Below are 22465 nucleotides of genomic sequence, written 5' to 3'. Positions count from 1 at the left end.
ATAGTTCAAGACATAATCATTTCTGAACATTGACCCTGTCTTTATTCACCCGTTTCTCATGGTTTCTCAGTAGAATTCATAAAGTATAGAATAGAATAGCATAGTTCTAATAAGGGCACATTGTAACGCAGCGTTAACACATTCCCCACCTGCGCAACTGAGATTTACATTTACATTTATTCATTTAGCAGACGCTTTTATCCAATGCGACTTACAAATGAGGAGAGCAACAGAAGCAATTAAACTAACAATAGAACAACATAAGCAAGGTCCATGACCCTTCCCAGTTTAGTCTAACGCAATGTATCTATATATTTTTAATAGATATAGAATAGAAGAGAAGAGGAAAAAATAAAAGAAAGTGTTAGTATTAATGGATCAAGTGTTGCCGAAAAATACGTGTCTTCAGCCGTTTCTTGAACATTGAGCCAGTGGTTGTTCAATCATTAGAGCCTTAATTTGATGTGAGCGGCAACTGGCAAACAGTGTAATTTTGTGAGGAGAGGAGTGACGTCTGCTCTCTTCAGCTCGATAAAGACCTCTCGCTGCAGCATCTGGATCAGTTGCAGAGGTTTGACAGTACATGCTGGAAGACAGTGCCGGCCCGAGCCTTTTGGGGGCCCTAAGCAGAATTTGATTTGGGGGCCCCCTCCCACCACGCAGAGTCACTTGTGCTTGACGATTATTGACACAATGTCACGCTATAATGTTACATTATAAATTAATACAATGAGGTTATGTATTAATACAAAATAAATACTTAATAAAAAATAGATACTTAAAAAAGTTTAAACTTTTTCTTTACTCTTTTACTAACTCTTGGAAACTTCTGAAAACAAACTGTCACAAAACATATTAAAAAAATTATTTGCAAAATATCCTCCAACGTTTTGCAACACTTTGCAGTTTGAATGATGTCTTGTATGAACATGACGGAGTATGTTTTTATGTTTCCACTGTTCGATCGCGCCCGGGACTCACACACACACACACACACACACATACAACATATTCCAGCTTTGTAATCTTCCACTGTGATGTTTCCAAGCACATTTTTGCGCGTGTGAAGAGGATGATTTTTTTCCGTCGATATTGGAACGTGAGTGAAGTACAAAGCCTATGATAAAGAATAGTTTACCATCCAAATCCATCGCGAATGTTGAAACATTTTGATTCTAATGAGAGAGATACGTGAGCCCAACGCCGCTTACTTTCACTTTCGCTTTAAATTATTTCGTTTTGGCTTGTTTATTGTTTTTTTTTTAATTCTTTTTCTGTTCTGAATATCATTACATTTAAAGGATAAATCATTGATCAAATCAAAATTTTGTGACATGGCTTAACATTACCGTGACTTTGCGCACGAGTTGTCTATGCACGCGAGGTTATGCGCATGACTCAAACACTGGCAGACTCAGCAGCAGTTGTAGGCAGGTATATTGATCATGAAATCAGAATTTTCTTGTCTTGAATTATTAATCCTTTCATTCATTTATGTCACTTGTTTAAGTTAATTAATATGTATAAAAAAATAATAATAAAAAAAAAATAATAAAAAAAACTCGATTGGGGGCCCCCTGGTGGCGAGGGGGCCCCAAGCAGCCTTAGTTCGCTTATGCCTCGGGCCGGCCCTGCTAGAAGAGAGCATTTCAATAGTCCAGTCTGGAGAGAACAAGCGCTTGGACAAGAAGCTGTGTAGCTGTTACTGAAGGCTGTAGTTTTCAGTAGTTTAAGATGGTGGCTTAACGTCTTCAGCTGTTTCTCAGAAGATGTGGCGATCTCAGCAGGTTGCTTTGAGGTTGTTGAAGAAGAACAAACACATTCCTTCTGTCAGTGCTTACATAAAGAGCAGAATGGAAAAAGAAAGAAAAGGCACTATAAGTAAAATCTTCTCAGATCTCGATTGAGCTCCTTGGTTTATTTCTGGTGGACACAAAGACAAATGCATTAGATTCAGTAGAAACAGATGAAAATATTTCATTGTGTTTTAAAAGAGGTCTCAAAAACAATCTCATTCTCAATTAAAATCATCTTAACATTATTAGCTTAAATGAATCAAACTTATTTTTCACAAACCTAGTTTCACACTTTGAATTAGTAATTCATTCGTGATGTAGCATTTGTAGATTCCCGTATCACTGCGTTGAAGATCGTAGAGTTTGAGTGAGAAGTTTCCATTCAGATGTTCCTGAGGGAAGGTTTCAGTTCTGTTCCTGAATACTGAATCCTGTTCTTCCACAGAGACTTTACCCTTAGTAGTGTCATACACTTTCAGGGTCTTATTGTGTTTCCAAGTGACTGTTATGTCTTCAGTTGTAAGTGGACGTTCTCTAGCAGAACAAGGTAAAACAGCAGAACCTCCAATATCACCCACAACTGGGTCCTGGAAAGGCACTGAAAACAGAGAATAATAATAATAATAATGATAAAAAAAAAACTGTTTTTCTTGCATGAAACAGGAATTTGCTTTATGATGACTGTTGACTGAATGGCATCTTTACACTAGAGTTTACTCTCAGTCAGAGGACTCTGCAAAAACATTGACTTTAATAGATATCAAATCTAAAATTAAAAAAATAATTTTAACTTGAAACCATATCAAGCCTTTAAAAATATATATAGTTGTATACACACTGTTGTATATTTATTTGATTGTTACACCTCATTACTTTTTTGTATAATACTATAAAAGTTTTTGAAAACCAACATGAATAAAAAAATATATATTTCTAAGAACTTTGCACATGTGACTTAAATAAAAATAAGGGAAAAAAGTCATTCTACTGACTATAAGTAACTTTGCATCTACAGTTCGTCAACTAACCCGAACTCTAACGCAAACTCTAACCTAACGGACAACTACAGTCTTCTAATACTCTAATGAGAGTAAGTTAAATGAGAATATAAATAAATTGAAATTACTTCTAGTGAATAGAATGTCTAAAGTGGACAATCAAAATTGTGTAACCAAAAAATATCACAAACCTTCGATGAGAAGCTCTACAGTCCTGATGATTGATTCCTCTACGATGTAGCACTGGTACTTTCCTGTGTCATTGTACTGAAGATTGTTGAGTCTGAGTGAGAAGTTTCCTTTCTTATTCTCTTCAGGGAAGGTTTCAGTTCTGTTCTTGTATGATTGATCCTGTCCTTCTCCAGAGACTTTACCCTTAATAATGTCAAACACTTTCACTCTGTTATGTTGTCTCCAATGCACATTGATGTCCTGAACTGTAATCGGAGGTGCTTCAGACGAACACGGTAAAAGGACAGAACCTCCGATTAAACCCTCAACAGTGACCAGAGACGCTGAAAACAGAGAGAAGTTATAATAATAAACAAACATGGTTTTAATGCAAAGACATGAATAAATGCTTGTGTTTTAAACTAGATATTCAAAAGATGTTTCCTTTTCTTTATCATGGACACTTTTAGGCCTCGTTTACACTGCAGGTCTTGATGCCGAATTCTGATTGGTTGCCTATATCCGATTTTTTTACCGTCCGTTTACACGTTCTTTCAATTGTGACCCATATCCGATTCATGTTTACACTTGACATATTATCTGAAACATTGTGCATTCTTACACAGATGGACGGACGCGAAATATGCTTGATGCTAGCTTTGCGATATGTATGCGAAGTTCACCAAACATCATCATGATTTTGAGGCAGAGGAGGACGAAATGGGCCATCATTGCAGCCTGTACATTCAGTTATTGTGTGCGAGAGAGATCTCAGGATGACTGGTGGCTGGTGGGAACAACACAATCTCATGAAAGTGCGGATCTATAGCACAAATTTTATTTATCATGCTATGTATACGGCAAAAAAAATTTTTGCGTGCATGATACGCACTGCAAACCCCTTGGGTAGGATTAGGGGTGTGGAGGGCGTATGTTCTACACGGCATAAAGTGCGTATCATATGCACGCAAAAAATATGTTTGCCGTAAATGGCACGAGAATTTAAATTTGTGCTATAGCTACGCACTTTCATGAGATCGTGAGGCTTTAACGAGGAGCAGTGGGTCCGAAATTTTAGGATGAGCAAGCCAACCTTTGATATGTTGTATCAACGTGTGTCCACATCCCTCTCCTACGACGACACACAGTTTCGTAGGGCCATTCCGTCCCTTTGCTTATGAGCGTTGGGGTTTCTCTCGTCAGTAAGGCCGTGTGTCCACCAAAGCGTTTTTAGCCAGCTGAAAACGTAATCGGTTACTAACGTAACCTCGGTTCTCTCTAGAAGAGGGAAAGAGTATTGCGTAAGTTAGCTTACGCTACGGGAAAGTCATCTTTTCTCGAGATCTGAAGCCAAAAAATTATCCTTAATTTTAATAATTTTGTCAACGCAGTGCGGCAGCACGCAGACCTAGGGCAGGCTTACTAGCGTGCCCATTGGCTGCCCTGCGGCAACTGCAGCAGCCTATCGCTGAGCCTTAGACGTGACGTCACGTCCAATGAGCGCGCTTGGCGCGCCTCATGCGTCACAGCCCGCGAAAGAGGGGGTGTGGCTTAGCGTATACAAGCGAGGCTCAGAGGCTGCTTCACTGGTTTCTGTCGCTGAAGCGAATGAGCTCGTGGTGCGAGCACGGCGGGTTACGCAATACTCGTTCCCTCTTCTAGAGAGAACCGAGGTTACGTTAGTAACCGATTACGTTCTCTTACGAGAGGTTCTCTTGTATTGCGTAAGTTAGCATACGCTACGGGAACTCCCTTGTCAACGCCGTGCGCGCCCAGCATCCACTAAATGAGTCCCAGGGGAAGTCCGGGGAACACGATGAGTGGGAACCGGGCGGCCAATAGAATGGCTAGCGCAGTACATAAGCACACACTAGGGCGCTCAGAGCGGCACGGCCGGTCTGAGCTGATAAACCCTTGTATAATGCAGCTCAACCAGGAGAGCTAAATCAACCGCAGTAGCCCGCACACAGACAGTGGGCCGGCCTACGCGTGACTTAAACTGATAAAACTTTCGCCTGCAAGGCAGGAACTTCCAGGTTGTAAAACCTAACAAATGTCGAGGGGGAGGCCCAGCCCGCCGCCGTACAAATGTCATGAATGGAAATTCCGCTGGACCAAGCCCACGAAGAGGCCATGCCTCTGGTGGAGTGAGCCCTGATGCCCAGAGGGCACTGCAGGTTTTTAGACGCATAAGTAGCTGCGATAGCATCCACTATCCATCTGGACAGGCTGTGTTTCGAGGCGGCGAGACCTTGGTGCGCCCACCAAACGAAACGAAAAGCTGCTCCGAGCGCCTGATAGCGGCGGAGCGTGTGACGTAATTTCTCAGCGCTCTGACCGGGCAGAGGAGATAACCATCGACCTCGCTGCCGGAAGGCGGCAGGGCTGAGAGAGAAATGACCTGTGCTCTGAAGGGAGTGCCCAATATTTTGGGGACGTAACCATGCCTCGGTTTAAGAATGACTTTCGAGCCATTAGGTCCGAACTCGAGGCACACGGCGTTAACGGATAACGTGTGAAGGTCTCCCACACGTTTGACTGAAGACAGAGCTATCAGAAAAACGGTTTTGAGCGTGAGGTATTTCATATCCACAGTTTCTATGGGTTCAAAGGGATGCGCTTTCAGGGCCTCTAGGACCAGCGAAAGATCCCACATAGGAACCGAGGGGGGTCGCGGGGGGGTTCATCCTCCTGGCTCCCCTAAGGAAGCGGGTGACGAACTCGTTCCTTCCTAATGCGCGGCCCAGCGCCGAACCGGCAAAAGCTGAGATGGCCGCAACATAGACTTTGAGCGTGGAAGGGGACCTGCCCGTGTCCAGCAGCTCTTGAAGGAAAACCAATACCTGCGATACCCCACATGCTTGTGGATCCAGCCCCTTGGTAGTGCACCACTTTTAAACACAGACCATTTAGACGTGTAGAGCCGCCTCGTAGAGGGGGCTCTAGACTGGGTGACCGTGTTCACAACCCCTTCTGGCAGGTCAACGGGTATCCGTTGAGTCTCCATGCATGCAGAGACCAGCGCTCTGGATGGGGATGCCAGATCGAGCCGCGGGCTTGAGAGAGAAGGTCTCTTCTCGCCTGAATCGGCCAGGGGACTGTGTCTGCCATCTGTATTAGCTTAGTTCAGATCGCCGCACTGCGCGAGATGGGGAACCTGTATCAGAGAAGATGGGGTGGCGCACGCGCCGCCGGTGCTTGAACACGGGGGCTGGTAGACAGTAGTGACTGGCTGTACAGCGTATGACGGCTCGATCTTTATGGATGGGGCACATTTCGCTGTTAAAAACCCCTGTCGCGAGAGCGGCATGAGGGGTATCGTGTTTGTTAGTAAGTGCGCGCACTCGTGAGCGGGCGCAGGGCTTACATTTGTCACACGGCCAGTGTTTGAGCGCTTTAGAGGGTCTGCAACCCGGGGTAACTGTGTGGCAGAGCGGGCAGTGGGTAGGTGTGGGCACAGAGTCGTGGACACATTCTCTACGCTTATCACTCGAGCGGCGCGTGCCTGCTTTATGAGAGTGCACTCTGAGCGCATTACCAGGGGAACCGTGTTTGTGTGTAGCAGTGAGCACGAGGGTGTGGGCACATTTTCTACACTTATGACACCTTCGGCGTGAGCCGGACAACCCGAATTTATACTCTTTATGAGATTTATCTGGGCCGCCTTAAAAACAGCGTTTGTGTGCAGGCGAGCGAGTTGTGTTACTGGCTCGTTGGCTGCGATGTAAGCTGCTGCAGTAGCCTCTTGTAAGGGGACTGACAGAGCTGGGCGCTTTGATGGCTCATAAATACTCAAGCACCATCCTTGTGAGCGGGAGGGTGCGAGATGCGGGTTCGCTTTCTGTATGTAAGAAAGCTGGCCGCGAGCTCGGAGAAGGAAACAGAATTTTTTTTTTTTTTTTTTTTTTTTATCTGCCGCCAGGGCCGGATTCGAAAGCTCTCTGGCGCGAAAGCCTAATGTTCTGCCACTGAGCCACAGGGGCACACGTAAGCTTTCAGTTAGCGCGAGCATATGACAGAGCGTCGCTCGTGACGCCCGCTCTGATATCCCTTGAGAACGGCGCAGTTGCGCGGCTCGAACAAAGGGAGAGAGAGCGGGAAGATGTCATCATGTGCTGTGACATCGTTTGTTTGCAGGCGTGCGTGTATTAAAAACAGGCTCGTTTACTGCAATATTGATATTTCTAGTCGCCTGAGCTTAGGAGGGGACTGAGAAATATGTAAGAAATGGAGGTGAGTGACGCGCGCGACCGAGACACGGGGTAGCTTTCTTGTAACGTAAAGGAAGCTATAGCCCGAGACCGTTTGCGCGGCTTGACAGAGGGGGGTATGTCTATGATAGCAGCGTTGTCTGCTTCATCCCCTGAGGCGACGGCAGTGCGGGCGAAAGCCGGCCGCTGCGCGTCGGGAGGTGGGGGGGAGAAGGAGATAGCGAGGCTCGCGGGAGGGGCTCCGGCGAGCGCTCAGCTACTGCATCCGGCTCCAGAGGCCTCTGAGCGCGGCGTTTCTTCTTTACGCGGCGCGGCGGAGGCAGACGGAGAGGCAGGAGGAGGGTCCAACAAGGCGAGTCGAGCCCGCAGGGTCAACATCGGCATCTCCTCGGAGAGTTCGCAGCCGCCCGAAGTAAGGGTGAGGGCTGCGTGGTCGAGGCCCAGGCAGAGAGCGCAGATCACATGGCGGTCGCTGTCGCTGAGCGGGGCTCTGCATGAGCCACAGGAGGAGCGAGGCATTTGCAACAACGCCTCGCGCTCTTTTAGATGCAGTGTGTCGCGGGGCGAACACACAAACACACAGAACACAGAGCAAAGAAGGATATAATCCGCCGGATAGCGGAGCAGGCAGGGAAGGCTGAAGGCGGCGAAGACGGCCGGCTTCCTCAGGCTGATATCCTCGGCGTGCTGGTCGCTTGTTTCAACGGCGGCGGCTTCCTCGGAGTCCAGCGATGCGGAGAGCGTCGCTGAAGAGACAGAAATCAGTGAAGCAGCCTCTGAGCCTCGCTTGTATACGCTAAGCCACACCCCCTCTTTCGCGGGCTGTGACTTGGACGTGACGTCACGTCTAAGGCTCAGCGATAGGCTGCTGCAGTTGCCGCAGGGCAGCCAATGGGCACGCTAGTAAGCCTGCCCTAGGTCTGCGTGCTGCTGCACTGCGTTGACAAAATTATAAAAATTAAGGATAATTTTTTGGCTTCAGATCTCGAGAAAAGATGACTTTCCCGTAGCGTAAGCTAACTTACGCAATACGAGAGAACCTCTCGTAAGAGAACGCTAGGCACTCTGCTAAAAACGCTCAGCTGTGGGCGCTTGAGAGCGTTTTGGCAGCGCAGCGTTTTTTTCAGTTGAGACGCTTCGTTGCTATGATACACAGTATGAAATGTTACTCCAAGCCAGAGGTGTAAAATACTTGAGTAATTTTACTTGATTACTGTACTTAAGTATTATTTTGGGGGATTTTTACTTTACTTGAGTACAATTAAAAATCAATACTTTTACTTTTACTTAATTACATTTTTTAGGGAAAAAAAAGTAATTTTTACTCCTTACAATTTTATTTATAGTCCAAAAGTACTTATTTTTTGGAGATCACTTCATTCTATTTTCCCTTGCTATTACCAAACCAATTGAATTGCGCTGATGCCCAGTTTAATTTAAATGTTATTTATTCTGCCAATGAGATTCGTTTTCACATTCCATGAAATTGGTCAGACATGTTAGGCTTGTTCGACTTTAACCGGTGCTGCACAGACCGATCGGTTTATGACATCAAAGTACCGCAAGAGCAATTCAAAAGCATAAGGAGCCGTGTACTTTCTATTCGCTCTCGCAGTACTTTGATATCATTCACTGATTGGTCTGTGCAGCGCCGGTTCAAGTTGAACAAGCCTGTTCATTGGAATAACCCCGCCCCAAGGCTAACCTTAGCGAATTATTTTCTTTTAGTGGTAAAAGCATGGGCGTCGGAACCATTGTATATGGGTGGGACAAGACCCACCCACTTTTTAAGACCAATGATATTGGACCCGCTTACTTTTACATTCAGCGCATAGCTGTTCGCTTTTCAGAGCGTCGTCAGTCAAATCCATTCCACTTGAGGAATGCCCTAATGAATTAAACTCCATTTCCGCTGAAATCGCTACATTATATTTCTCAACGAGCCGCAACTGACGAAAAAAACGCCCGTTGTACCCTTCCAGTCAAATATTGCGTTGCAAACATCAATAACAGCTTTAAGTTGTCAATGCTGGCAAATTACCATGGTATCAGCAGGTTAATCCACGGATATCTGTGCATGTAATGCACGACGTGGATGCGAGTTTAGTTTACTTGTTTAATTAAAAGGCATCAGAATACATGAAATGGTGTAAGTAACATTTTTCTGGGGGAGGACCCACCCACTTTTTTTTTGCTTCCGACGCCCATGGGTAAAAGCATGTTTAGTGGATTGTTTAAAGCATGTTGCATACTGGCATTAGATAGTAGTCTTATATTTTGATAATTAAATACAATTAAATACAAACAGTTCTAAAGCAGGATAAAACCTTGTATGTGGTTCATTCACTTCATGTTTTTTGAGATTAAAAGCTTAAAAGGGGTCATATAAAGGTACATGCACTTTTACAAGTTGATTGAACTGAAATGTGTGTTGGCAGTGCCTGTACGCAACCATCATATAATGATAAAAATCCATCCAGTGTTTTTTTTTTTAATCTTCTTATATGTTTTCCCCTGTTTCTAATCAAGCCGTTCGACAGTGTGACGTCACACGGTCGGACGCCCCGCCCACGATTGTTGATTGACAGCAGCATTTCAAATCAGACCCACCCTCGCTTGTGAGCGAGCTGTCAGTCATCATAGTCCGCGCGGTCACTGTTGAAACGTTGGAGCACTGTCTATGAGCAGAATGGCGTCTAAGCGATTGTGGTGTTCTGTTCTTGGGTGTGATAAGGAACACAGCAGTCGTTTTGATGAACCGCTGAAGACGCAGTGGCTGAGTTTTGTTTTCGGAGGGAATATTCCCCACGATCAACGTCAATGCTTTCATGTTTGCGCGAATCATTTCACACACCAGACTGCTTTATAAACGAGCGTCAGTATAAAGCTGGTTTTGCTAAGAAGCTGCTCCTGAAAAAAGGATCAGTACCAACTATCCGTGTTCCTGCTGCACCTTCAGAAGAACTGAAGTGAGTGTAACGTTTTATTAACCTTTATATTAATCTTTATATTAATCTTTGCAAATCGCTAGCACGCTTCACGATGAATGCAGCTAAGGTTTACCCTCAGGGTACATTACTGCATGTTTTCTATGTACGACGTTCTCAATATAATTCATAATCCTATGTTTCTAATGAACAACGCGTTATGGTTATTGTGTTACAAACGGTGTACGCACAGAACAGAGGGGCGGGGTGAGCAAAGCTCATTATCATTTAAAGACACATGCACTTAAACGGCGTGCTGAAAACAGAGATGTTTTTGACCAGGTAAAATTAGTGTTTTCTTACAATACTAATGAGTTTTTTTAATTAAAGTATATTACAAACTTTTAATTCAGACCCTAAAGAATCATATAAGCTTGTACAAAAATGGCATTATATGACCCCTTTAAACAAGAATCTCTAGTTTTCATTCTTGCTGTTACTTTTACTTCTTTAATACTCAAGTACAATTTTAATGTGGTACTTTTTTACTTTTACTCAAGTACGATTCTGGCCAGATACTTTTACTTTTAATTGAGTAAAATTTTCCCTCAGTACTTGTACTTTCACTTGAGTAACATTTTTGAGTACTTTTTACACCTCTGCTCCAAGCACTGTTTTTCAAAATGACGTTGTGGTAATCCGGGGATGTCAGTAAAGACAACTATGTTCGGAGACCAGCAATATTAATTTTTCATCCATTTTTTTTCCCGTTTAGCTCTGCTGGTTGATGTCGTTGTACAAGCAGAATGTGACAGTTGGTCGGTGTGGTTTTAGTCCCACCCCTACTCCACTGTGATTGGATGGTTGGGTAAAAAGTGACAGTGATGAGCACTGCGTTTTACCCAAAGTTGAACATTCTTCAACTCTCAGCGACCTGTAAAAAACGCAGAACACTCGGCGCTTCAGCGTGAAAAAGACGCTCAGCGCCTCGCTATGCTCATGGCGTTTTAAAAACGCTGCGCTCCCATTGAAAACAATTGAAAAAATTGCGTGAAAAAACACTTTGGTGGACACACGACCTAAACCGTGGATACGTAGCCTAATGCCTCAGAAAATCCAATCTGCCTGTTTACATGACAGTCGCATTGGCACATATCTGATTTAGGCTATATCTGATTTATTTCCACATATGAACGAGGCCTGAAACCGATTTCGAAATATCTGAATGCATGCGTTTTTTTTCCTGTTTACACTGTCATAGAACACATCTGATCTGTGTCATATATGAGCAAAAAATCTGAATTGGGCCACATTTCACTGACAGTGTAAAGGAGGCCTAAACATCTCATTGATCCTTTAAAGATCCTTTATGCTCACCTTCATTAAACACCATTAACAGAGGAACTAAAACAATACAGCACCTGTAAACACAGAAAGAATTGAAATATTTACTTTTAGCAATGTAAAATAAGAGTCACATTCATGCTGTTAAACCGTTTAAGTCCATTGTTTGATTAGTGCATTATTGTAATCAGAATCAGAAAGAGCTTTATTGCAGGTGTGTTTGCACAAACGATGAATTTGTTTTGGTGACAGAAGCTTCCACAGTACAAACAGAATGACACTGACACCAATACTCTGATCTGATTGGTCAGATGACCCAGTTTGTTGTGATTGGTCTACTCTGCTATGATTGGTCAAACGGCCCAGTTTGTTGTGATTGGTCTATTCTGCTCTGATGGCCCGGTCTGTTGTTTGACGTCATATGTACAGAAAATGTCACAGTAAAACGCATATCTGCCCCTTCTCTATTCCTCTTACTCTATTACGCTGCATTCATACATTGGTAGGCGTTAACGCTTCTCATTTACTTTCAATGGGTGATGTCATGGGTTACCGAACTGAATTGTGGGCTCTGTTGCGTCACCGGCGTTGTTCGCGGCAGAAGTTGAAAACTTTAAGCGTCAGCGCAGGCGTCAGCCTATCAGATCGTCTATGCAAATACCCTAGCGCAGACATTAGCCAATTACATTAAAGCAACACCGGAAGCACTAAGCTTCAGACGCTGATGCCCAGCATAACGCTTCACATTACTTTTCCGGTGTTGCATAAATGTAATTGGCTAACGTCTGCCATAAGAACGTTTTTTATTTTATTTTTTACTTTCACGAGTTCACATCTACATATAATTAGTACAATAAGTTTATGCGTATTTGGCGTGCTGTCCGGGGGGAGGGCTCCGAGCTCGGAGTTAGGCCCGAACCCAGAGTACTCCCCCCAGTTGGTAAGTGTAGATGGAACTGGAAGTGAGGAGATGGGGTGGAGGAGGGATGCTGACAAACTTTCAATGAACAGAGATAGGTCTGCTGTGAATTTATACTCTGTCATTGAATTGATTACTGATTAATCTCCAGCTGTGCATAATTTGGTTAATTATCTGAACCTGCTCCTCCCGAACTTTGTTAATAAAACATCATTTAATAAATGTCTATGGATATCTTCCAAAAAAATAATCATTTTGGCGCAATTTTTTCTCTATAGTGTTGATATGGCAACAAGTAAACACACCAAGTTTCCTCATGCTAGCATGTGTGGAAGTATTTAAAACAAGTGTGTTACAACAACTAGCCCCGTGTTACGTTGTGCCCCGCGCTTTCCTCCGGGGAGGAAAGACTTTGTCTGCATGAACCCGCGTATATGCACTATATGCAGTGAAGACTGTAAAGTGTCTGATAACTTTATTCAATTTCTGTGTATTTCCTACCAGTAGACAGTTGGGCACAGCACATGTCTGTGACATTTATTATGGGCTTATGTGAAGACTGTTTTAAGTTCACTTAAATTAAAAGTTGTTATCAACATCACATCAGTAGCCGCGTTTCCATTACCCTTCAAATTGCGCAAATTGAAATTGCGAATTGAAAATACGCTTAATGGAAACACGTCAATTTCGCAAAAACTCCCATTTATCGCAAAAAAGTTTTTACGCTCTCATGAGGTGGTTTTTCAGGCAATTCGAAAATGAATATTTCGCAAAACTGCAATGGAAACAGTTTTTGCGCATTTACAGTCACCTGACTTAGAAGACGCAGTGTGTTTGAAGTCCATGTATAGCTACGCAAATAATAATAATTTTATATTATTTTATTATAACATTTAATAGGCTATATTTAGAAGAGGCTTTTATGCAAAAAAGGAACAAAGCTGAGCGTGGAGCGCGCACTGCATGACACGGAGGCGCGGCCGCAAACACTTGCATTTTCCTATCAACAGTGGAAACAACTTATACTCTATCATTTCTGGTCAGACAGAAAATAATAATACATTATTCTCAACCACTTTTATTTGTGTAAACTCACAATAACAAGAAAATGCTGTGCTTTTGTAAAATAAAAGAAACAATCAGACGCACATGATCTCCGTAAACTGGGGCGCGAGAACTGAAACAAAATATAGCCTGTGTAGGCTAAAGCTTGAAATGTCCACTTTAAAACGAACAAATTCGAATCGAAAGCTAATACCTTCTGATTATGTAGGCTAATCCGTATGAAAGTTGCATTTCTCTCTAAAAGCGCATCTGATAACAGCGGAGATGGAGATGTGATTTTAGCCGACACTTAGAAAACAATAGTTTATTAATTATATTAATGGCTCTTCTCATTCAGCACTGCGGGAAATACATCAATTCCAGTTTCTAATTTGGCCTTAGAAAACCAGTAAAATCGACATGTTTTCCATATTAATTTGTGAATATTTTAAATGTTTAATAAAGGGGCAAAAAGTCATAAATAAAGCACAGCAGTTGTGTGTAGCCAGTTCAAATTAAAATTTTGGTGTTCAACTTGTTTTAAGAAGACAACACCGTTCATTTTTCGTTTTTCAATTAGGGGTTAAAAAGGAAAAACAAATAGACACAAAAGTTGCCTACATGGATCATTTGGACAGAACACGAGACAGAATTATTTATTAAATTCATAAAAGAAACAATAATTAGCCTATAGGAATACTGGATTCTAAATCTCAAAGAAATGCCACAATCGGAGCAGAAATGAGGGCGAAACACCCAGAAACTCCTTATATGTGTCGTTCGGGGGTCTTTCCCTGCCATTAATGCTTGGATAACACGCCACGTCTCCTTCAGTTAATAATAATAATAATAATGTCTAATGCGGTGGCTGTGATATTATAACCAACGTCCGTTGCCGTGATTTTTGGAATGACTTATCGCGCGAGAAAAAAAGACGTTTTAGTCGCATAACATCGGTTAATGGAAACGCCGTCATTTCGCAATAGTTTTTTATCGATATTTAGATAATAGCGCAAAACATTTGCGCAAATCTGTAATGGAAACGCGGCTAGTCACATCAACATTTACCCTTGTTAATTCAGTATACTCAATATCTTTCCAACAGAAATACAATACACCAGTTTTTAATTTCCTTTTAATCTTATATTAAAATATCAGATAGTTTGCAATCTAACAGTGCTTACGTTATGAAGTAGCCTACGTCACCAGATTTTTTGTTTTTCCCTCTGCTCTGCCAGTATCTTTTCAGCAGTGGAGTAAAATAATAATAATAATAATTAAATAAAATCATAATACAAAAATGAACCTTTGTGTTTTCCTGCCAACTTTTTATCTGACAAGCTGAACATGCAAATAAAGGGCATTAACACAGATCTTTCAACAGAATACACTGAAGCATCACCAGACACTTCAAATTGCAAAGGTGACATTAAGATTATAGGCCTACTTGGAAAATTCTAAACTTTATGTCTTGATTTGAGGAAACAACAATGTTTCCTCAAATCAAGACATAAAGTTTAGAATTTTCCAAGTATAATCCTACTACATTGCATATCATGACTTGTCCCAAAAGCTGGCTTTTCTCTCTTCTAAATTATAATCAAGTCTATACCGACAGTTAAAATTAAACAAAAATTGGCCAAAAATCGCAAATGAAGGACGAAGAAGAAAATTACTAGCCTACGTGACGTAGGCTAACTGAAGAGACGAATTAGTATGTTCTTATTAATATTATTAGGAAAGAGTTTTAATGCATGAAGAAAAAAAACAAACAAAAAAACAAAAAAAAACAAAAACATTTACAATAGGCTAATTATTGAAGAATTGTTTAACGTTGGAAAATTGTATTTATCAAAAACATTTTTATTTACCTGGATCTGACTGAGCTCCGCCCCTGTCAGGGCCCCTTAGATGTCATGTGCCCCTGGGCAAGTGACCAGTTGCCCTAATGGTTATTCCGGCCCTACGGTAATGATTTTCAGCCATAATGTCTAAACCATCCAAGGTAGATTGACCACGAGCTACGAGGTTGTGAAACGAAAGTTTCTGCGATCTTCTGAAGAAATACTACACTACCCACAATTCTAAGCAAAACCTTGACGTCTCTGATTAGTCGAACTCGCGCCGCGGTTACTATGGCGACGTTTACCGCCCCCGCGAAGCGATCTGAAGTATAATATAGGTAGTTTATGTGTTTATACCTTTGCCTTTTTTGCCGTTAGGTTAAAATGTTGCTTTGAGCAGGACAATAGTTTTAAGAGGAAATGAAACGTAGGCCTACATATGCCAGTGGTGCTGAAAAACTAAAGATATCGGACAACAAAAGAAAAGCTTTATTGAGTCAAGCAAAAGTGACCTCTTTCTTTGGTCCAGCATCTGTAACGTTGACCCTACCGGCGACAGCAGCGGCCGTTGTATATAGTTTTAATCAAATAAGGTTGGATTATTTCTATGTTGAGGTGCCTGTTCATGAAGCTGAAAGTGCACGTAATAAAATAATATACCATTGATGCAAACCAACCGGAATCCTTGCTTTTTCTGCTCTATTATGTTTATGTTTTATGTGGGTAGGGCCCCATATTAGTTATTGAAACGGCCCCCAGATGCTACAATGATAAAGTTTAGACCGCATTTAGCCGCTAGACCAAGTATTATCTATAGCCTATATAATGCAGTGTGACATGAAAATAAACAAGTTCACATACCTGATTATCATGACTTAAAAGGTTCAATAACAAATATACCTAATCTTTAAAAGGTTTCTTAAATTGTCTGGCGCATTTATAAAAGAATGGCTAAAGAGGAAGAAACGCGGTGTGACTGGGAAGTGTTCGCATCACAGAGGAAATGTTCAACACTATTGAAAGCGTAATGGTAAACTGTGACACTTTACGTTTTACGACAGCTAGTTACGTTTCAGATCCTATAGAAGTGCATTGGTAGTGCGGGGCGTAGCAAGCTTTACAAAAGTGCGGGGGATGGATGTGGTTTGTTTATTAACAATAAAAAACGACTAATACAATGACAGGTAGCCTACAAAAGGTAAAACATACAAGATATAAAAAGCTTCCCATTTAAATGAGTGATACTAGAAAAAATAAGTCAAAACTCTGTTGTGAAAATACACAACAGTAGACTACTAGACTTGCTAAAGAATCAGAATCAGAAATACTTTAATAATCTTTAATATACAAGTAATAAGTTAACCTTGTTTACGTTACTTTACGACCTGCAACATTTCATGACTGCACACACATAACGTTACTTTACTGTAAATCAAAGATTTGACGATGGATTATGTGCTGTCATGAGCACATACTAGAGTTTAACTGCTCAACCAGTTATGAACAGTGAAAAAAATACATCTTTATTTTTTCAAACAGCTATTTAGATTGCAAATTTGACATTTAGTATACCAAGTGTGTAGTATAGGTCTACTACTACAAGAAAAAATTCAAATAAATGCTGTTCTTTTGAATTTTCTATTCATCAAAGAATCCTAAATAAAATATGTCACAAAAATAAGAAGCAGCACAACTGTTTTCAACATTGATAATTATCAGGAATGTTTCTTGAGCATCAAATCATCATATTAGAATGATTTCTGAAGGATCATGTGACACTGAAGACTGGAGTAATGATGCTGAAAATTCAGCTTTGATAAATTACACGTTTTCTTTTTGAATGCATTTTAAAATGTATTTTTAAACGCTCTGCTTTCACTCACACATTAGTCAGACTGTCAAATCATGCTTCTTTCACCTGCGGAATATTGTTCGTATTCGCCCCTCTCTTACCTTTATAGATGCGGAAACTGTTATTCATGCTTTCATCACTTCCAGATTGGACTTTTGTAATTCATTATACAGCGGACTACCCACCAAAGCGATACATCGCCTTCAAATGGTACAAAACTCTGCTGCACGAGCCCTCACAAATAATAAAAAATCTGCCCATATCACTCCTATCCTTCACCAACTGCACTGGCTTCCTGTCATAAACCGCATCCAATTCAAACTGTTAGTCCTAGTATATAAAGCCTTACATGGCCCGGCACCCAAATACCTTGTTGATTTGGTACAGCCATATGTTCCAACTCGGGCCCTTAGGTCTAGCACTGAAACCCTACTCGTAGTACCCCGGGTCAGACTCTCTACGGTGGGCGGTAGGGCTTTTAGTGTTGTTGGCCCTAAGGGAATAAGCTGCCCCCGAATCTTTGTGCGACCGACAACATCCGGACCTTCAAAAAACAACTTAAAACTCATATCTTCAAGCTTGCCCAATAAATAAGTATCCTCAACACTGTTTTCTCTGTTCTCCACTTTCTCAGCTCTATTTGCTACATACTTTGTCGTAATTGTATATTTTGATAAATAGTACAATTATGTTTTTCCTTGATTCATGTCAATTAGTGTATGCTTGTTTCCATCTGTTGTCTGTTATAAGCAGATGGCCTTTGTATCTGTTTGCTTGCTGTTTGTTTGCTATTTGTATTGCATTGTGAAGCGACCTTGGGTTCTTGAAAGGCGATATAGAAAATAAACATATTATTATTATTATTATTATTATATATATATACTACTGGTCAAAAGTTTTAGATTGGTAAGATTTTTTAGGTTTTAAAAGAAGTCTCTTCTGCTCACCAAGGGTGCATTTATTTGATAAAAACAATAATAATAATAATAATAATAAAACAGTAATATTGTGAAATATTATGACAATTTAAAATGACTGTTTTCTATTTTAATATATTTTAAAATGTAATTTATTCCTCAGATGAAAGCTGAATTTTCAGCATCATTACTTCAGTCTTCAGTGTCACATGATCCTTCAGAAATCATTCTAATATGATGATTTGATGCTCAAAAAACATTCATTATTATTATCAATGTTGAAAACAGTTGTGTACAATTTTTTTCAAAATTCTTTGATGAATAGAAAGTTCAAAAGAACAGCATTTATTTAAAATATTTTCTAACATTATAAATGTCTTTACTGTAATTTTTTATCAGTTTAACTCATCCTTGATGAATAAAAGTAGGCTATTGATTTATTTTATTTCTTTCCCCCAAAAATAAAATTAAAATTCTTACTGACCCCAAACTTTTGAACGGTAGGCTAGTGTTTAATGTTACAAAAGCTTTAGATTACATTGCCATTTTACATATTGCATTGTCATTTTGCATATTACATTTCAAATTGAAATTTGCTACCCATAAGCTTCCATACAGCACGAGCTGATGGACAAATCTAACACACCAAAAGCTAACTAGTAGTGCCGTAAAATAATTCAAACCTGTCGCAAAATAGTCCCTGGCTTTTCTCATAAAACAGTTGTTTTTCGTAGTTAACTCAAAATACATTTCTCTCCAAAGTCAATATTTAATAGCAAATATATGTTAAAGACTAGCGGACAAGGATACGTTTTTTACGTGACAACAGAAAAGTAGTTTATTCCTCCATTGACTTCCATTCAAGCAGAACAGATTTTTTTTTTCAACAATGGATTTAAATTTTTTTTTTTTTTTATTATTTCTTTTTATTATTTCCAGAATTATACATTGTATAATACAGTATACACATATTTCACATATAAGGTTCAAAATGAATCAGAGCATCATAAGATATGAGGAACATTACAGGTAACGTTTATATCAAAGATGCTAAACAGTCAGTTCACACATTAAGAAAAAAAAAAAAGACATATCGGAGAGGAGGTATATATGTATAATTAAAATAAAGAAGAGGAATTTAATTTTTTTAAAGATGACCATAGTTCTGGTTGCTTTGCGGTTTGAGAGTCCTTGCAGTGTTTCAAAGTAAATCTTCATATCAGCCTTAAATGTTAGGAATCCTGTCAGACCATTTACATTTGTGTATATAAAACAAGTAATATAATAAGATTTAACATAAAAATGTGATTCTTGTCTATATCTTTTTTGTCATAATAAAAAAAAACATCCCTTTTCTCTATGTGAATTTTGATTCCACTTAACATATTAAATAAATATTTCACATCAATCCAAAAAAAAAAAAAAAAAAAAATCACATACATACATTCAAAGAAAAGATGCAAAATAGTTTCAGTATCCTTTTTACAAAATACACAAGATTCAGAAAAGTCATTCTTATACCTTTTTAGGAACTGGTTTGTTGGATAAATGTTATGTATAATTTTTAAGTATATTTCATAAACTTTATTATTGATACAATATTTGTTATTATAAGTCCAAATCAATCTCCAATTCAAATTTTCAAAATGTTCAGTCCAAAAGTATTTATTTCGAGGTGTTGCAGGGCAATGAATCAGTCATCTGAAAAAAATATTATTACATTTACTGTCTTTAATATCAACAATACCTGTTTTTTTAAACAGTGATTGCTTATGAGGTTCATTACTGCCTCCCAAAAGTCAAAGCCCACTGGTATTGCATCAAAAACAATGCTATATTCTCGTGGAGATACTGGAATCCCAAATGTCTTTAGAAATTCAGTATATGTAAATAAGTAGCCCTCGTTATTTATCAGTTGTGATACCAGTAGAATATCATTTTTAACCCAGTTGTTGTAGAAGATTGATTTATTCTTATATTTAACCATTTTATTTTTCCAAATTAACTATTGGTGGGGGGAAAAGTTATGTTTATATAAGAAGCCAACATAAAAGAGCCTGTCTATGAAAATTGGATAGCTGAATAGGGAGTTTGTTAACCTCATAGTCACATTTTAAAAGGAACTCTATACCACCAACTTTTTCAAAAATAAGATTAGGAATTATGTACCATAGTTTATCTGTATGCTCAATATAATGTTTAATCCTGTTCAACTTGAAAATTGTATTAGAAGTACCAAAATCAAGCACATTCAAACCTCCTTGATTATAAGAATCACATAAAATATTTTTATTCAAATAGTGTGACTTGTTTTTCCATATGAAGTTGAATAAGGTAGAATCAATTTTTTTAGTAAAAGATGTTGGTATATCTAACACTTTTGCATGATAGTCTAAACGAGACCCTCAGTTTTAGATAAAAGAACTCTACCTTTGAGTGATAAATCCCTCATGAGCCACATATCAAATTTCTTTTTCATTTTTACCATAAGGGGTTGGAAATTGGATTGCACTCTGTCTGATTGATTTTTACAAATATTGATACCAAGATACGTAACTTCCTCCCTAATTGGAATACCTTTAAATTCGGTTTAAGGAATATCATTGTCTTCAAGTGGAAAAAGAGTAAATTTTTTACATTTAAAGATAAACCTGAAGCTTTAGAAAATATATTGAGACAATCTATAACTTTTTTAACCTGTGATATGTCTTTTAAAAAAATATCTGTATCATCAGCAAAGCTGACAGCATTTAATTTCTTTTTGCATAATTTTAATGCCTTGAAAAGAGTCATCATGTATATATATAGAGCCATTGTTTGCATGACCAAAAGAAATAGGACCGGAGCCGCTGGATCTCCTTGTTTTATGCCCCGGGAGATGCTAAATCTACGAGTAGTTCCCCATGGAAGTTTAACTGAACTATTGCAGTCACTATATAAAGTTTGTATTGCCCTTTTAAAGTATTGACCAAAAAAATCATGTGTCACAGTATCAAATGCTTTGTATATATCTATAAATAGAATGTAACTATTATCAGTTATGTAATCCTTATAATCAATTAAATCTAAGATTAATCGAATATTATTACTGATATGCCGTCCTTGCATAAAACCAGACTGACTAATTGTATCTAAGCACAACTTTATTCTTTGCGCGAAAATATGAGCCAACAATTTTGCATCATTATTAATTAAGGTTATAGGCCTCCAATTGTCAAGAAGCAAACAGTCTTTATTGGGTTTAACAAGGCGATTAAGCCTTGACACAAAGTTGGGGGAAGCCTACAAGTTTCTATAGCCTCCTTAAAAGCTAATACTAGGAATTCAGAAATGTAGTCTTGAAATGCTTTATAAAATTCACCTGCAAGGCCATCATTCCCTGGGGATTTATTATCTTTTAACGAATGACTGACCCCTGACCCCACCCGTACACCAATCACTGGGGTTTAGACACCTCATACTCACTTGTACGAATTGGTTGTGAGATAGCGTTGTAAATTCCAGCCTTGTGAAGAATATTGTAGCATCATCTAAATCTTTGACTAGGCGCAGTATAGGAATAGGGAAACTACGTTTTGTGTAAGGTGAAATAAGTTGTAAACTTCACCGGCACATGAACACACAGTCCAGAAAAGGTCTGGAACAATTATTGAGAGGGATGATTCGAGTGGTTAAAATAAGTAAGTAGAGATGAATGTGACTGGGTGAATTCTCACTGATGAAGGAGTCAGACCACCCAACAATATTACCAGCAGTGCCTCCAAATTTATGTAGTAGCCCTGAAAATGAGTATGTTTATCAGTAAACACTCAAAATGCGATGCTTCACAATCATAGCTTTACTGAGAATGAAGCGAATCCCGAGAACTCCCTGATAACAAGACGCACGTGACCAATCAGATGCACCATTTTAACAGCGTTAACATTTAGATTTGTTACATCATATGAATTTACTAAACATATCAATTAATGCAAAACTTAAAAATGTTAAAGTATTTGACATCATGTTTTATAGTCCAATGAATTAAACCTCAGGAAAAACACATATAGTAACTCTTCAGCATATTACACTCACATTATTTTATTTTGTGTATCAAGCATTACCCTTGACTCCACATTTTATTCTAGGCAAAAAAGGGAACATTTTAAAACAACAAACAAACATATGAAAAATGACTCAGCCTAAATACAATGAGCCTAGAATAAAATATTGTCACAAAATTGTGTTACAACCTGTGTGATTTTTCACAGAACACTGAAGTGCTTGAGCATACTGGAAAACGCTGAAAAATACTAAAATAGTAATCAGGTCCTGATATCTTTTCCAGTCATTTCCAAAATCACTTCCCAAGTGAAATGGAATTTAACCGGACCATATGATGAAGATTAGGGCTATAGTTGTAACACTTTTTACTGTAGTTAATACTGACATTTCTGCTAATT

At 39.5% G+C, this 22465-nt stretch overlaps 1 protein-coding gene and 1 long non-coding RNA gene across 2 annotated transcripts in view; one reads left to right on the top strand and one right to left on the bottom strand.

The window, feature by feature from the left end:
• Positions 1 to 22465, top strand: part of LOC309475240 — an 83589-nt gene that overhangs the window by 10542 nt on the left and 50582 nt on the right. The window lies entirely within an intron of this gene.
• Positions 1638 to 16267, bottom strand: LOC309475206 (uncharacterized protein). Its single transcript, XM_082137911.1, has 5 exons — positions 16116 to 16267; positions 11481 to 11524; positions 2986 to 3309; positions 2077 to 2394; positions 1638 to 1923 (listed from the first exon to the last, which is right to left on the bottom strand). Exons 1-5 carry the CDS (start codon positions 16124 to 16126, stop codon positions 1838 to 1840), a joined length of 783 nt encoding a protein of 260 aa, XP_081994037.1. The 5' UTR covers positions 16127 to 16267; the 3' UTR covers positions 1638 to 1837.

Source organism: Leuciscus leuciscus (genome assembly GCF_965113295.1).
Source record: "Leuciscus leuciscus genome assembly, chromosome: 15".
Lineage (NCBI taxonomy): Eukaryota > Metazoa > Chordata > Actinopteri > Cypriniformes > Leuciscidae > Leuciscus > Leuciscus leuciscus.
The sequence above is the reverse complement of the archived record's forward strand: the minus strand, read 5'-3'. Positions and strand labels throughout refer to the sequence as shown.

What these genes read in the sequence shown, in the direction of transcription:
- LOC309475206 (XM_082137911.1), bottom strand. An exon ending in GTTAATGGTGTTTAATGAAG is followed by an intron (nt 3,310 to 11,480) that starts GTGAGCATAAAG and finishes CTCTGTTTTCAG; the next exon opens with CGTCTCTGGTCACTGTTGAG. An exon ending in AATTCAAAGTGTGAAACTAG is followed by an intron (nt 1,924 to 2,076) that starts GTTTGTGAAAAA and finishes TGTGTCCACCAG; the next exon opens with AAATAAACCAAGGAGCTCAA.